This window comes from Protopterus annectens, chromosome 6.part0 (assembly GCF_019279795.1).
Source record: "Protopterus annectens isolate FY-2018-M chromosome 6.part0, PAN1.0, whole genome shotgun sequence".
Taxonomy (NCBI): domain Eukaryota; kingdom Metazoa; phylum Chordata; order Ceratodontiformes; family Protopteridae; genus Protopterus; species Protopterus annectens.
The window spans coordinates 697,546,133-697,560,953 of record NC_056737.1 but is presented as its reverse complement, the minus strand read 5'-3'; the positions used below and the strand labels follow the sequence as shown (position 1 = coordinate 697,560,953).

Here is a 14,821-nt window from a genome sequence, read left to right as displayed (position 1 = left end):
GGTCCCTGACTCACACAAATTTTTATTTAGAAACCCTGCTGCTGACCCTGAAACTATTTCACAGGGTCCTAAGAGGGTTAAGGCCTCAAAAGCAAAAAATCCTACCCCCTCTGACAGAGATTCAAGGGCACTGGATAGATGGGGAAAGAAGGTTTATACATCTGCAACCTTGGCAATTAGGGCCTTAAACTGCCAGTTTCATATGCTCAAGTATCAACAACATGTTATGGGATTGCTGAAACAGAAAATGATGTTGATTTCTGAATGTGCAGAAAATAAAGAATTGCAGGGATTTATTGCATGCAGCAGAACAAGTTGAAAAGCATACCTTGCAATGTGGTTTTGATTCCTTAGAGGCCTCCTGCAGGGCCGCAGTTACTGGATCTGTGATTAGGAGGCATGCCTGGCTAAAAGAGCAAAATTTACCTGATCATGTTAAAGCTAAATTACTGGATGCACCTTTACAGCATGATACTCTGTTTGGTATTAAGGCAGAAGAGGTTTTAAAGAAAATGGAAGACAAAGCTAAGTCTATGCAAACTGTAAAAGACTTCTTACAAGTGCAGCCACCAAGATTCAGTAGACACTAGCCTACAAAAAATTGGTCCTTTCCTGTGTCCGACAGAGCTCAAAGGGGCAAATCCAGATGCCCTAAAGGTTCTAGATACCAGGCACAAGATTCTTACAGGTCAAAGCAATGGGGTGCTTCTACCTCCAAATCTGGAGGAGATAAAGCTCAACCCTACAGAAAACAGTCTCAATGACTTCCCTCTGCCATCACCAAGCACTTACCTTTTGGCAGCACCCTTAGGGGGAAAATTAGCACTTTTTGCTCAAAATTGGAAGTTAATAACCCAGGACAAGTGGGTGATAAACATAATATCTCAGGGATATAGATTCCACTTCCATACTCTGCCAATGGCAAATGGTTGGCTGGATCTATCAAAAAATCAATGGGCAGAGGCACAGAAGCAGGTTACGTCCCTCATGGATATGAGGGCTATTCAGCCAGTACCAGTACAGGAAAAAGGACAAGGTTTTTATTCAAGACTGTTCTTGGTACCCAGAAAAGACTAGGCCTGGCACCCAATACTGGACTTATCAATTTTGAACACATACCTGGACATTCCAAAATTCAAAATGCTAACTTTACAGCAGCTTCTGCCCATGCTGGGCAAGAACGCTTGGCTGGTGACATTAGATCTAAAAGAGGCATACCTGCATATCCCAATAAGGGAAACGTGCAGAAGATACCTCCACTTCAAGGCTGGCTCTATGCAGTACCAATTCTCTGCGCTGCCCTTTGGCTTATCTACTGCGCCCAGGGTCTTTACAAAGTGCCTGGCACCAGTAATTGCATTTTGCAGACAAAAAAGTATGCAAATGTGTCCTTACTTGGACGACTGTCTCATTCAAGCAGAGAACAAGGACATTTTTCTTCAGCACCTGGCGTTTGTGAAAAGGTTTCTAACATACCTAGGGTACACAATAAATGAAAAGAAATCACAACTGGTACACTCTCAAAAGATAACATTCCTAGGTGCAAGCTTGAATACAACTGTCCAGATGGCTTTCCTTATGCCAGACAAACAAAGGCAACTGACTGCTTACTTCAAACTGATGGCAACAAAAACCCAGTTATCTGCAAGACAAACTCTGCAGGCTTTGGGGTTCATGGCATCCTGCATCCTACTGATTCCATATGCAAGACTGCATATGAGGAAACTATAATGGTACCTAAAAAGTTTATGGAGTCAACATTTTCACAGTCTAGAAGTGGTGATTCCTCTCATTCCCTGCCTACAACAGGAGTTTCTATGGTGGGCAAAGGCATGTCACCAGAACATGGGACGGGCTTTCACTCTACCCCCTGCCAGCCAAACCTTAACAACAGACTCATCAGATTATGCATGGGGGGCCCACCTGGCGGGAAGATGCATTTAGGGCATATGGACTCCAAAACAAATGCATCTGCATATCAATCAAAAAGAGATGTTAGCTGTTCAAAATGCCGTGACAGCCTTCAAGGACTTACTTCATCCAGGACAACTACTGATAAAGACAGTCAACACCACAGTGATGTGGTATATAAACAAGCAGGGGGGCACGCACACATATCCCCTTTGCAGACTAGCCATAGCACTGTGGGACACAGCTTTGACTTACCAAGTACATCTTCAAGCTCAATTCCTGCCAGGAAAGCAAAATACTCTGGCAGATGACTTAAGCAGAAACCTTATGGACTCTCACGAGTGGAAACTAAATCCACAAGTCTTCAGCATGATAATAAAGAAATGGGGGAGACCGGACATAGACCTATTTGCCTCTCCTCGAAATTATCAGCTGAAAAAATTCTGCACAAGGACTTATCATGGACAGGCATGGAAAGTGGACGCCCTGTCCTTCAGTTGGAAAAACCTATCAGTTTATGTCTTCCTCCTCTGCCTCTTCCCAAGGTACTACTAAAAGTCAGACAGGAGAAACAAAAGATGATACTAATTGCCCCGGACTGGCCCCGCCAGTACTGGTACCCAATCCTAAGGAACATGTGTCAATTCCCAGCTTGGTACTTAACTCAAATACCTCACTTACTGTCCCAGCAAAACAGTCAAATTCTGCACAATCAGCTCCAAACACTGAACCTGGCAGCATGGCTGATCATGTACTTATTCAAACAACACCTCTCAGTAAAGCTGTGATGGATGTCATTTTGGAAGCCAGAAGGCCTAGTACTAGAAAATCTTATGCTGATAAATGAAAGAGATTCTGTACTTGGAACCAAGCACAAGGAACTGATACAGCAGATCCAAATATTCCTCAGATTTTACAATACTTGACTGAGATGCTTGACAAAGGCCTATCTTTTTCATCAATAAACATCCATGCTTCCTCCATCTCGGCTCATTACAACACAGAGCCACCAATCTTTTCTCATCCTTTACTAAAGCAGTATCTTAGAGGGGCCAAAAATTTAAGGCCTCCCAGAAGATCACCAATTCCTGCATGGGACCTCAGTTATGTATTGGAAAAGTTCACCCTGCCTCCATTTGAACCAGCTGCTACTGCAGACCTAAAGTTCTTATCATGGAAAACAGCTCTGCTCCTGGCAATTACTTCAGCAAGAAGAGTCTCAGAGCTACAGGCCCTCATGGCTGTGGAGCCTTTTATCATTTTTTACCCAGACAGGGTGTTCCTGAGGACAAATCCTTCATTTATGCCTAAGGTAGTTTCCATTGTGGCTCTTAAGCAAACTATTCATCTGCCAACCTTTTATCCAAATCCGCAGAACAAGGGGGAGAGGATTCTGCATTCATTGGACGTACACAGACAGCTAAGATTCTACTTGAGCAGGACTAAAGTTCTAAGAAAAAATGAGCAGTTACTAGTGACATATGCTGCAGGATCAGAAGGAAAGGCTATTTCAAAGCAGACTGTTTCAAAGTGGATAAGCCACTGCATTCATTTCTGCTACTTACACCATGGCAAACCTGTGCCCAAGGGCATTAGGTCTCATTTCACCAGAGCTGCAGCTACATCAGCAGCCTTTCTCAGAGGAGTACCAACCAAAGACATTCTAGAGGCTACTACTTGGAGTTCTGTTCACACTTTTACAAAGCATTATCATTTGCCTCTCTACTCTAAGTCCAGGGCAGGCTTTGCCACTGCAGTTCTGCAGGGCCTTATAGCCGCCCCTAATGCTGTTTAGCTCCAGCCTCCCATCCATAGCTTTGGTATTCTACCCAAATTTAATGACTGCAACAGTGAAACACGAAGAACATAGTACAGTTGTGTACACTTACCATAAATGTAGATGTTCGAGTATATTCACTGTTAAAGTCCAGGTTACCCACCCGCCATCCCCCTTCTATTCTGGAGTTTCTCTTTCCTTCACTATCTTCTACAACCTATGTGGTGTATTTGCTTGTAGATGAAGGTAAAGTTTGTATTGTTGCATGTATATATAGTGTATATATATATATATATATATATATATATATATATATATATATATATATATATATATATATATATATATATATATATATATATATATATATATATATTTTTTTGCTACCTTTTTGGGGGCACCTGACATCTTAGGCAAGAAAAACTAAAGAAAATGGCGTTGGCTGCTTGTTTTATACCCCTGATGACCTGACGTCATGGAAGAGGAGACAGCAACTGATGCAGGACCCAAAACTTTGGAATTCAGGCCGACTGAGGGCAACCTGCCAGCAGATTACCCCAGAGGGCAACCTGCCAGCAGATTACCCCAAATGTAATGACTGCAACAGTGAATACACTCGAACATCTACATTTATGGTAAGTGTACACAACTGTACTTTTTGTTTACAAATGTCATTCAATTTCAGTAACATTGTAGTTAATATATTTCCTGATGTTTTTACAGTTTTAGTGAGCTGAAGTTGTTGCACTGCTGCAGGAACCATGTTTTTTTTTTCTTCTCTGCAGCTGACCGTCAGCTGTCACCAGCTCCTCTCATTCTTCGCTGGGTCTGCTGGGCCCACCATAGCCTCCCCCTTGCTCAACACCAGCCACGTCAGAGGCCAGTCAGAAGATTCAGGATACTGATGCAGCATCATGCTAATGCCAAGGAGTGTGCCCTAACTCCTACCACAGTGTGGCAGCCTTATCCACCCCACAATCATTGCCTTCATGAGATGCATAGGTTCATAGGTTGGTACTAGGCTATCGGTCCTAGGGCCTATACAAGCCTAGCCATAACAATTCCCTGGATATTTCTTCACACAATATTTACTTCCCTGGACCCCTGTGTAGCAGGGTGGCTGACATGATCCCCGGGGTGAATTTCCTATCTCCCATCCAATCGTCAAGGTTCCTTTTGAAGAGGGCCAAGGAGGTGCTCTGCTTGACATGTATGGGCAGTCTATTCCAGAGTATGGGTAATCTGTGGGTCAGGAACCTATCCCTCCAGCATGTTTTGTTCATTGTGATGACAAGGTTTAGATCCCTGGAGCGTGTGGCTCTGAGGGATTGGGATTTCTTTAAGTGGAGCATGTCCAACAGCTCAGGGTTTGACATGGCCTTGTATGTTAAGCAGAGATCACCTCTGAGTAGACGATATGGAACAGAGTATAGCTGGAGTTTTTTTTAGACGGTCAGCATAGGGCATCTGCTTTAGGCCTGTGTTTCTTTTAGTGAGGTTTTTCTGCTGCTTTTCCAGCTGTTGCAGATGTCTTATGAGGTACATACCAAACGGGGTATTGTACTCTATAATGGGTCTAATGAGGGATGAGTACAGTGGGACAATGACCTCCATGTAGGAGCAACAACCACCCGACTAAGCTGCTAACTGCATATGCAATGTGGAGAATGCCAGTTTCATGCACTGCTTATTACTACAAGCATAGACTGCCACCCTCCCCCAGGGTGGACAAGCCAACATTGACCACTCACTACCATTCTCCCACTATGTTAGTTCCAGCTCTCATGCTGCTAATTGAACACATGTCTTCTGGGTTTCAGTAAGGGCTTTATCCTTCTGTGCCATGCGGCTTCTTAGGGTCCAAGTTTCAGTGAAAATGGTGTCTGCCATTTCTTTGCTGTATTGTGACTGTAGAGTTAGTACCTTTAAGTAAAAGGGATGTCGGTGTGCATTAGTGTTTTCAGTGGAACTACATTTCTTAGTACCATAATGCAATCCTGGTCATTTTCTTTTGCTCCTGAAGTATTTGTTAATGTGAGATTTGATGTTGCAGCATGAATCTGAGAGGTCACTAAAATATTGATGGAGGAGAAGAAGAAATAGATCCTACATGACACTTTTTTAAGATGCTAGACTTGGAGCATTACCTTTTGATGTTGATTTTCTGTTTTGGTGTGAAAATTATATATAATAAAAATAATTACATATAAATGCATTTTCTGTTTTAATGTTAGTGAGGAAAATCATTGTGTTCTGATCTGTGACTAATCAGAAACATTGTGAGTGTACTAGGAAAATGTACTAAGGGTTATTTCCTATAATAACCACGGTGGAATGATTTTTGACATGACTATGTAGCTTTGTTAGGTGCATTGCACTCTGTCATGTAGCTGTGTAGTAGACATGGGTGTGAGCCACTTAGTGGTCCCATCTTAACTGCCAACATTTTTCATCAGCCTTGCTACTGATTATTTCATTCACTACCCTCCATTTAACTCATTTACTCTAGTGGAGCTCTGGAAATTTGTACTCTGAATTCCCAAGGATCGCATCTTAAACTTTTTGACTATATCATATTATGGCCTCACATTTCAAACAAATGTTCATATCTCTCTGAGGCCATAAGGGTTACTAAAGAAATTTAAATTGCAAACTGTTAAGCACGTACAAATCTTTACAGTGGTAGTGTTCATTAGTTTCAAGTTCCAAACCAGATTGTGTAAGTCATAATAAACACTGTTATTAACTAGTTTGTAATGGTGGGTGGCCACGATGGTGCAGCGGTTAGCGTTGCCGCCTCACAGCAAGAGGTTCTCCGGTTCGATCCTTGGCTGGGGTGCCTTCTGTACGGAGTCTGCATGTCCTCCCTGTGGTTGCGTGGGTTTCCTCTGGGTGCTCCGGTTTCCTCCCACATCCCAAAGACATGCTGTAGGTGGATTGGACACACTAAATTGGCCCTAGGCATGAGTGTGTGCATATGTGTGCCTTCTGTGGAAGGTTGGGCTCCGGGCTGGCAACTCGACACTGTAAAACTCTTCTGCCAATCATGAGCGGATGGTGATCCGCTGTGGTGACCCCTAACCGGGAAAAGCCGAAAGAAGAAGAAGAAAAAAAGATTAACTAGATTTGTAATATTTTGTCAAAAACTTACAGTAATTCAGTAATACCACAAGCTACACACACACACACACACACACACACACACACACACACACGCACACACGCACACACGCACACACACACACACACACACACACACACACACACACACACACACACACACACATGAATGCAGTCAGCAGCACTTTGTTTATCCATCTCTGAGCTTTCATATGAGGCTAAGCAGTTATGTATGTGTTAATTGGTTGTTTACATGTTTAGAACTACATGACAGTTATGACACCATAGATAAATACTTTATAAACAACAATTAATATTTCAAGAGGTCAGATGTCCATGCAGTCATGTTCCCCACCACGTAAGCTTTAAGATGAACATCTTCAATAGTTTGTACGTAGCATGGGTTTAAAATTATTAAAGAAGTATGAGTAGGTTGTATTACCTGCTTACAGGTGTGAGCAGGATGTCACTGCAGAAAAACCTGAAAACATCATTAAGCTGTCATGAGTTAAACAGGAGTGCTAAAAGTGTCAATAACTTAAATATGAAACAGATAAAAAGAGTGAAAAAAGACATTAGCCATTCAAATGAAGGAGGTATCACCAAGATGACTAGTTAAAAGGCTTCGGTGACTAGCCAAGCCTGATTGTCTGCAGATTGTTGTGTGTATACATTGGCTTGTCATTAATGCGCCTTACTGTTGGTAATGAAAATGCCTTGAGGAACTGTAATGCAGCAGATTTGTAGAGTTCTGTGTAGCGTAAGTAAGTCTGTTTTTGAAGTGTACCCATACTACAGTCAACCCATAACAGGAGATTAAGCAGAACTATTAATGTGTCAGCAGAGTCAAAGGGAGAAGAAATGAAAAATAGTACGAGTCAAATCTGGATATTGGTCATTACAAATGCAGTCCACTGAATAATGACCTGTCAGCACAGATACGTCAGTTGTACTGCTTCTTGTGAAAGCAAAGATATACTTCATAACATTTTTTTCTTTGAAGAGCAACCCCTCCACCCTCACTAAGATATCATCTCTGAGATTCTCAAATATCTGTGGAGTCCAAGGGAAAAAATAAATGTACTGTAGTAATTTGACATTCTGGCTCATTTTGGTAAGATGGCATGTCAGTATTCTTCTGCATTTCATATACCACAAAATGTTAGATGTGCTAAATACAATCAGCTGTGTTACTTTATATGCTACCACTATATGAGTGCAGTGTATAACCATGATCTAAAGCCTGACTTCTTGAAGTAAGCTGAAAACACTCCTAATATATGAAGCTGATAATAGTACTGAGAAGTTGCAGTATCTACTTACACTAAGTAGTATTCATCTGTTGTTAGTCAGTATGCTACTGGTCAGTATTGCACAATAAAATATAATTCTGTTTTTATTTCTTGTTATAGAAACTAAACATTGAAAAAACTGATCCTGCAACACTGACTGATGAAGAAATAAACAGATTTGTGAGGCTTGATATAGACCCTGATACTATCACATGGCAAAGAGGTATGTGTATACAGATAATAGTAAAAAGATTTTGCTGCAAATAAACTACATTTGAAATGAATTGATTTTAAATAAACTACATTTGAAATGACAGGGAGAGGTTGGACCACAGAGCCCTTGTCATTATATCTGGAGAAACATTTGAGACCCCTAGTAGAGACTTTTCCGTATGTCTTGAAAGACACTAAACAATTTTTGTTAGCATTATATGATAAAGTTTCTACATTATCTGGTGATACAGTATAAGTTAGTGACAATGGATGTACAATCATTATTTACAGTAATTCCTAATGAAGAGGGTATAGATAGCATCTCCAGATGCTTAAAAGACTATAATAAATATACACCTGTGCAGAATGATTTGATTTGTGCATTTTGTGGAGGTCATTCTGGAGAATAATGTCTTCACATTTAATGGGAAGTTATACTTACAGAAAGATGATGTAGCTATGGGCACTTTGTTTGCCAATAGCTATGCCAATCTGGTCATGGTTGATTGGGAGAAAAACAATCTTTTTAATTTGGACAGCTATAAGAGATCTGTCATTTTCTATACTCGTTTTGTAGATGATATTTTTTTCCTTTGGAGAGGTACAGATGCTGAATTGTTAAGTTTCTTTGAGATTAATGCTCTATCTAACTTTTTAAAATTTACAATGGAACATTCAGATAGTTGGATAGCTTTCCTGGATGTGTACATTGAAAGACTACTGAATGGACTATTGAATACTGGTGTATATAGAAAAAGTTGTTATAAAAATTCACTTCTTCATAGAACCAGTATGCATCCCAGTTACGTCTTTAAGAACATAATTAGGGGACAAGCCATACGGGCGTCTAGAATGAACCCTACTTATAATGGGTTCGAAGAAGAACTTACCGATCTGAGGAATAGGTTGGTCCAAAGATTTTATAAGGTTGATGAGATGACTAGGAATTTTGAATGGGTATATGACTTGAGAAATGGTAGAGCTTGTCCATATTTTTCTAATGAAATCGAGTGTAACACCATCTGTTGAAATGTCAATGAATTCCATTATTAAACCATCTATTAAGTACACACAAGATGTTAATAAGATAAAAGAGATTTACCTCAATAATTGGGGAATTTTAATGGTTGATGAACAGATTAAAGGAATAGTAAGAGAGACACCACAATTCATTTATAAGAATAAGTTAAACTTGCATAGGTTACTTTGCTATCCTAAGGAATCTGTTGATAGCAGTATTAATAATATGAATGTGGGTATATTCCCTTGTAACAATTGTAATTATTGTAGGCTTTTAGATGATACCCCATTTTTCCATCCCACCAGTTCACGGACTTTTACGTTTCATGTTCATGCTACTTTTACCACATCACATGTCATTTGTTTAGCTAGATGTGCAGCATGCACGGCATTTTATGTAGGTAAGACGGACAGGAAATTACAGGAGAGAATTAGGGAACATATGTATAATATACACATGCGTTCTGTATGCACTGCCCTTTCCAAACATGTTATAAATACATCAAATGAATATTATTATAAATTTCAAGTTGTACAGATTAATTATCCTACCATTAGAGGTGGAGATGTACGTAATTGTACAGAAAGGATGAAGCTTAATTGGATTGTAAGGTTAAGGGCAGACCGTAAACCCAGTCTAAATGATAGAATTCCAGTTAAGCCCATCCTTAGGAATAGGAGACTTATAATTAATTGAATATATTTTTACATTAATAATTTTTTATAAGTGTGTATAATTCATATTTTTATAGTTGCATAAGTATTGCATTTATTATGTATTTTAATCATGTTGGAAATTGTATGACAAATTTTTTTGTTTGTATACCTTTAAGTGTTGATCATTATAGGAAGGGATGTTATTATTTTATTGCCTATATATTTTGAATTAAATGAGTTGTACTGTTTGAAGGTCTAATGAAGCCCATCTGGGTGAAAGCGCTTACCTACTTGTATTAAATAAATATGTTCTCGTTTTATGACAACAAGTGTGTGCGTTACTAATTACCGTTGCTCTTCGTGATTTGACTGCTGCCTTTTATATGTGGATATACTTGCTCAGCCTGTGGTTGCTCCTGAACTTTTTTATTACTTTATACAATTGCTTGAGGTACGGGAGCATTTACCCCTTGGTCGCTACATTTTTGTCTTTACATTTGAAATGAGTTGATCTTTTCAGCTGGAAAGTATGCTGCATGTGGTGCAGTTAAATGATGTATGTAATCCAGTAAGCTCAACAGCGATATCAGCAAATGCATGATGATTATGCTGTCCTGCAAACGTTTTGATTATTCATGTTTAGTTGTAGTAGAAGTGTGCTTATATTGTCTTTTTAGGGCTGTTATATACTAGCAAAGGAAAAAAAGTTGCATGTAGACTCATTACATCTTCAGAGGTACTACAGACATCATCATGCTGTCACAGAGCTGCAGACTAAGACAGATTGTAACCTATCCTGAAGTACTGCCTTCAGATAAGGTCAGCCTGCCTTATTGGAATGCTGAAATGCTTTAAAAGTTAATTTTGTAAGTGCACATTTACATAGTGTTACTTGCAATTTGAGACAGCTGGTCCTTTTTAGACATCCTGAAATGGTTAGAAAGAATTCTTATTAAGTCCTGGTTTGTCAGAGCATTTTTTTTTAAAGATTGCTATCCCTGCTTACTATTTGAAGGGCTGATGTCAGTCATAGTGCACCAGAGGAGGATTGCTGTACCACCTTAAGACCCTCCCACTGCACAAAAATTTTAGTATAATTTTTTGTGGGTGGTGCAATGGTTAAAATTGTCTCCTCACAGCAAGAGGTTCTCCGGTTCGATTCCCGGCTGGGTTGCCTTCTGTGCAGAGTCTGCATGTCCCCCTGCATTCGCTTGGGTTTCTTGCAAGTACTCTGGTTTCTTCTCACATTCCAAAGACATGCATCTGGAGAGTTTCTCCCCTGGCCTCCACTGAAAGTAGGCTCTGTCCTACTTGGACTTTCCCAGTTAACAAATGTTAAATAAATAAATTTAGGTAATAGAATGTAGAAGGGGTTGTTAACAAACTTAGGGAACCTGCAAAAAGAACAATAACCAGAGATTCTATAGAGGAATTAATGTATTCTGGAAATGTTATAAAGTGTGGAAACCAATAAAAGACCCCCCCCCCATGCCAAACTGTTAAATTAAGGTATTTTTATAAAAGATATTTCTCCCTTTTTATCTCAGCACTATTTTATTTATATTTATTTATTTTCTAATTAGATAACTGTGCAGGACCATTGTCCGTTTTTTGGCATGACGCAACAGAGAAAAAAATGGGGTGAACATTTACAGAAAGTGAAATGTACAAAAATTACAAAGTCAGAATTCATATACTTGATTGTAATATCAAAAACTGAACATCTGAACAATGGAGAAAAAATCAAGTAATAAAATTAAAATGATAAAAGAGAAGATATACATCTGCAGTGGAATATGGATATAAATTCAGACAGATGGATGTTGGAGGTTTAACCATTATCTTAGAAATAATTGTATCTTGTTGGGTTTGAAAGACAGTGAAGAGGGACTTGTTTGAAAAATGTTATTTTGTTACATTTTTGTTCCTATATCATGTGACCCTTCTTCCCCAAGACTGAGAGAATTTCTTCCCCCTAGACTGTGGCTACCTTACTGCTGACCTAGCTAAACCTGGCTATGCTGGAAATATAGGGCTGTCTGTGGTGAGCTGTTTTCTGTGTTGCTTACTTGGATATTTATTATTTGCAGCCCCACCAACACACACACACACAAACACACAAACACACACACACACACACACACACACACTGTTTCTGGAAAGTATCTTGCATTACCCATATTGCTGGACCAGCCATAACTGCAAACATCAGTTAGAGTGCTACAAATTCTTTTCCAGGCTTGTTTCCCATAGTTCCAAATGCAGATGTTGCACTATGACGCCTTCTGCTACAAGGAGATCTTGCTAGAGGGCACTTCCAACTCACCCCATCCCAACATGGACAAACTGTCACTAATCCCACCACCCCCAATCCTTCTGACACTAGCTGCTGTAGTACCCAGGCTGCTAATCAGATTTGGGTAATCTCTGACATAGACAGGCAGAATTTGCATGCTGTGCTGAAAGTTTTAAGATTGGGTGGGGGTGGGAGTTGTCTCTGACATTTATGAATGAAGAGTTTCAGACAGCAGATGATAGCTTAGAAAATGTAAATTCAGATGTACACACCAAAAAAAGGATTTCTATATAGTGTGGTAGATCCAGAGTGGGGCTGCTTTCTAAGGGAGAAATGATAAGTAACTGTAGTTAACCTTTTAGCTATGGGGGGGGGGGGGGGGTTGAGCCGGCTGCAGATCTCTAAATGCACTAATTTTTACATGAAAAGCAAAGAAGAACAAACAAAGACGCTCTCAGTGGATCTCTAGTGAAGAGATCATACAGACATGGATCACTAACTGTAATTTTAATAGTGTGCACACTGTTGGTTACACATGTGAATTATACTGCTGTTTTAAATAATGTTAGTTTTGATATGTTAAAACCTTGCTACATTTCCATCCATCATAAAGGTTAGGATGCTGTGTGAGGTGTTCACCACAAGATTAGATTGGTTTCATCTTTGCCCTCCTGGCAACAAGGTTTCAGTAGGCTATATCCAGGGTAAGCATCCAGCTTCAAATGACATTCTTACAAGTTGGTATGTAACTGACTGAAAATCATTTCAGTTAAGAACTTAGAAGATAATGTTCAAATTGACAAATCAGAGGAGCCTGTCTGTTCTCAAAATGCATTTACTTTTTAGTTGCTTAGCATAGTTGACTTTCTGTCATTTAAGTTTACTTTCTCACTTTTCCTTTTAAGGAATATCTCTTCCAAAAAATGCCCTCCACAGCCATAACATGCTCATTGATAACTTTAAAGGAAGTTCTGCTAACATGTTCATAGGTTCCTACTAGGCTAGCTGCCCTAGGGCATTTATAAGCCTAGCCAGAGTGTGTTTGGCTTTCGCCACCCATTTTAAATTAATTTTGCTATGCCCTTTTTCGATGTTAGTATACTGTGCCTCTGTCTAACAGTGACACAGAAGTGATACCCGGGGTAAACCTACGATCTCCCATCCACTCATCAGGATTCCTCTTGAAGAGAGTCAATGAGGGACTGTGCCTAACCTGGACTGGGATTTTATTCCAGAGTGAAGGGAGCCTCTGGGTTATGAATCTGTCAGGATCAAAAGAGTCCATTACCTAGTCAGCAAGCGAGAGAAAGGTGTACAGAGAGAGGATTTTCAGATTGGGGCAGTTTTATTTGTATTTTTTGTCTAATTTTTACTTTTAAGGTTAGTTACACATGGTTGGTTAATCTTGCTTTCAAACAGTCATGGTTTCCTCATTCCTTTTATGTGAAAACGAATGTGAAGGCTGCTTCTCTTTTACTAACAAAGACATCACTTGCAACACAAAGTACATAACTCTTAATTGTCTCTGCTTTTGCCATATGTCACTGAATCTTACTTTTTATCTGTCCATCATTTTTACAGAACACCCTTGATTTGCCACAGAAGAAGAGGTGTCCTAATTTTACACAGAAAATCAATGAGAATTCCAGAAATAGTTGAATCATACTCAAGCAATGATGGTATGCTTGCTTTAGTCATACTAAAGCTAGATAAAAAGATGCACACTTTTGCAAACACATACTGGATACCAGGTATTGGAACTAAAACTGTGAAAAAACATTTAGACACCATACCAAACCTGACATTAAAGTCTAAAGGTGAGTTACTATTAGCAGGTCATTTTAGTTGTATCTTGTCCTCCACTCTTACCACAAGCTCTAAGCACTTCAAGATGTCCCCTGTTACCAAGCACTTCAACAACTACATAAAAGAAACCTAATTGACATTGATGGTATAAAAATGTTATCCTCCCTGAAGTATTCTCACTATTCTTACAGATTTGGCACACAGGCCAGTGTGGACCAAGTCTTTGTAACCAGTTCTTTACTCACCAAAACTGATAATGTAATGCTGACACCATGCCTTATATCTGACCACAATGCTATCACCTTCAATGTAACACTTAATACTGACCCCTTAAACTTCTGCCAAAGACTACCTGCTTATCTAGTAACACTACAAGGATTTAAAGAATGATTTCTAGATGAAATAAAGCTTTACCTAGAAACCAATAATAATGGAGAGGTTTCAGATATTATCCTTTGGGACACTTTAAAGGTAGTCTTACATGGTAAAGCCAAAAGTTGGTATATAAGTAAAAGGAAAGAGTGGGATAAAAAAACTGGTAAATATACAAAATTAAATTGATGAACTAAAAGTAAAACTTGCATCAAATGACAACTCTGCATTAGCTGACATATGTAAACTGAACAAGGAATATCAGGATATCATGCAACATAAAATATCAATAAATCTGGAAAAAATCAGATTACAATCCTATTAAATTAATCCCAAGATTCCGATTATATCTAAATA

The 14,821-nt window shown here is 39.3% G+C and overlaps 1 protein-coding gene across 1 annotated transcript in view; it reads left to right on the top strand.

Annotated features, from left to right (window-relative positions):
• The window catches only part of MTHFD1 (methylenetetrahydrofolate dehydrogenase, cyclohydrolase and formyltetrahydrofolate synthetase 1), a gene marked incomplete in the record, with an annotated part of 1,466,165 nt that overhangs the window by 679,222 nt on the left and 772,122 nt on the right, over positions 1-14,821 (top strand). Inside the window, 1 exon segment of the mRNA XM_044074387.1 lies at positions 8,221-8,323. Coding sequence (XP_043930322.1) covers positions 8,221-8,323 — 103 coding nt within the window.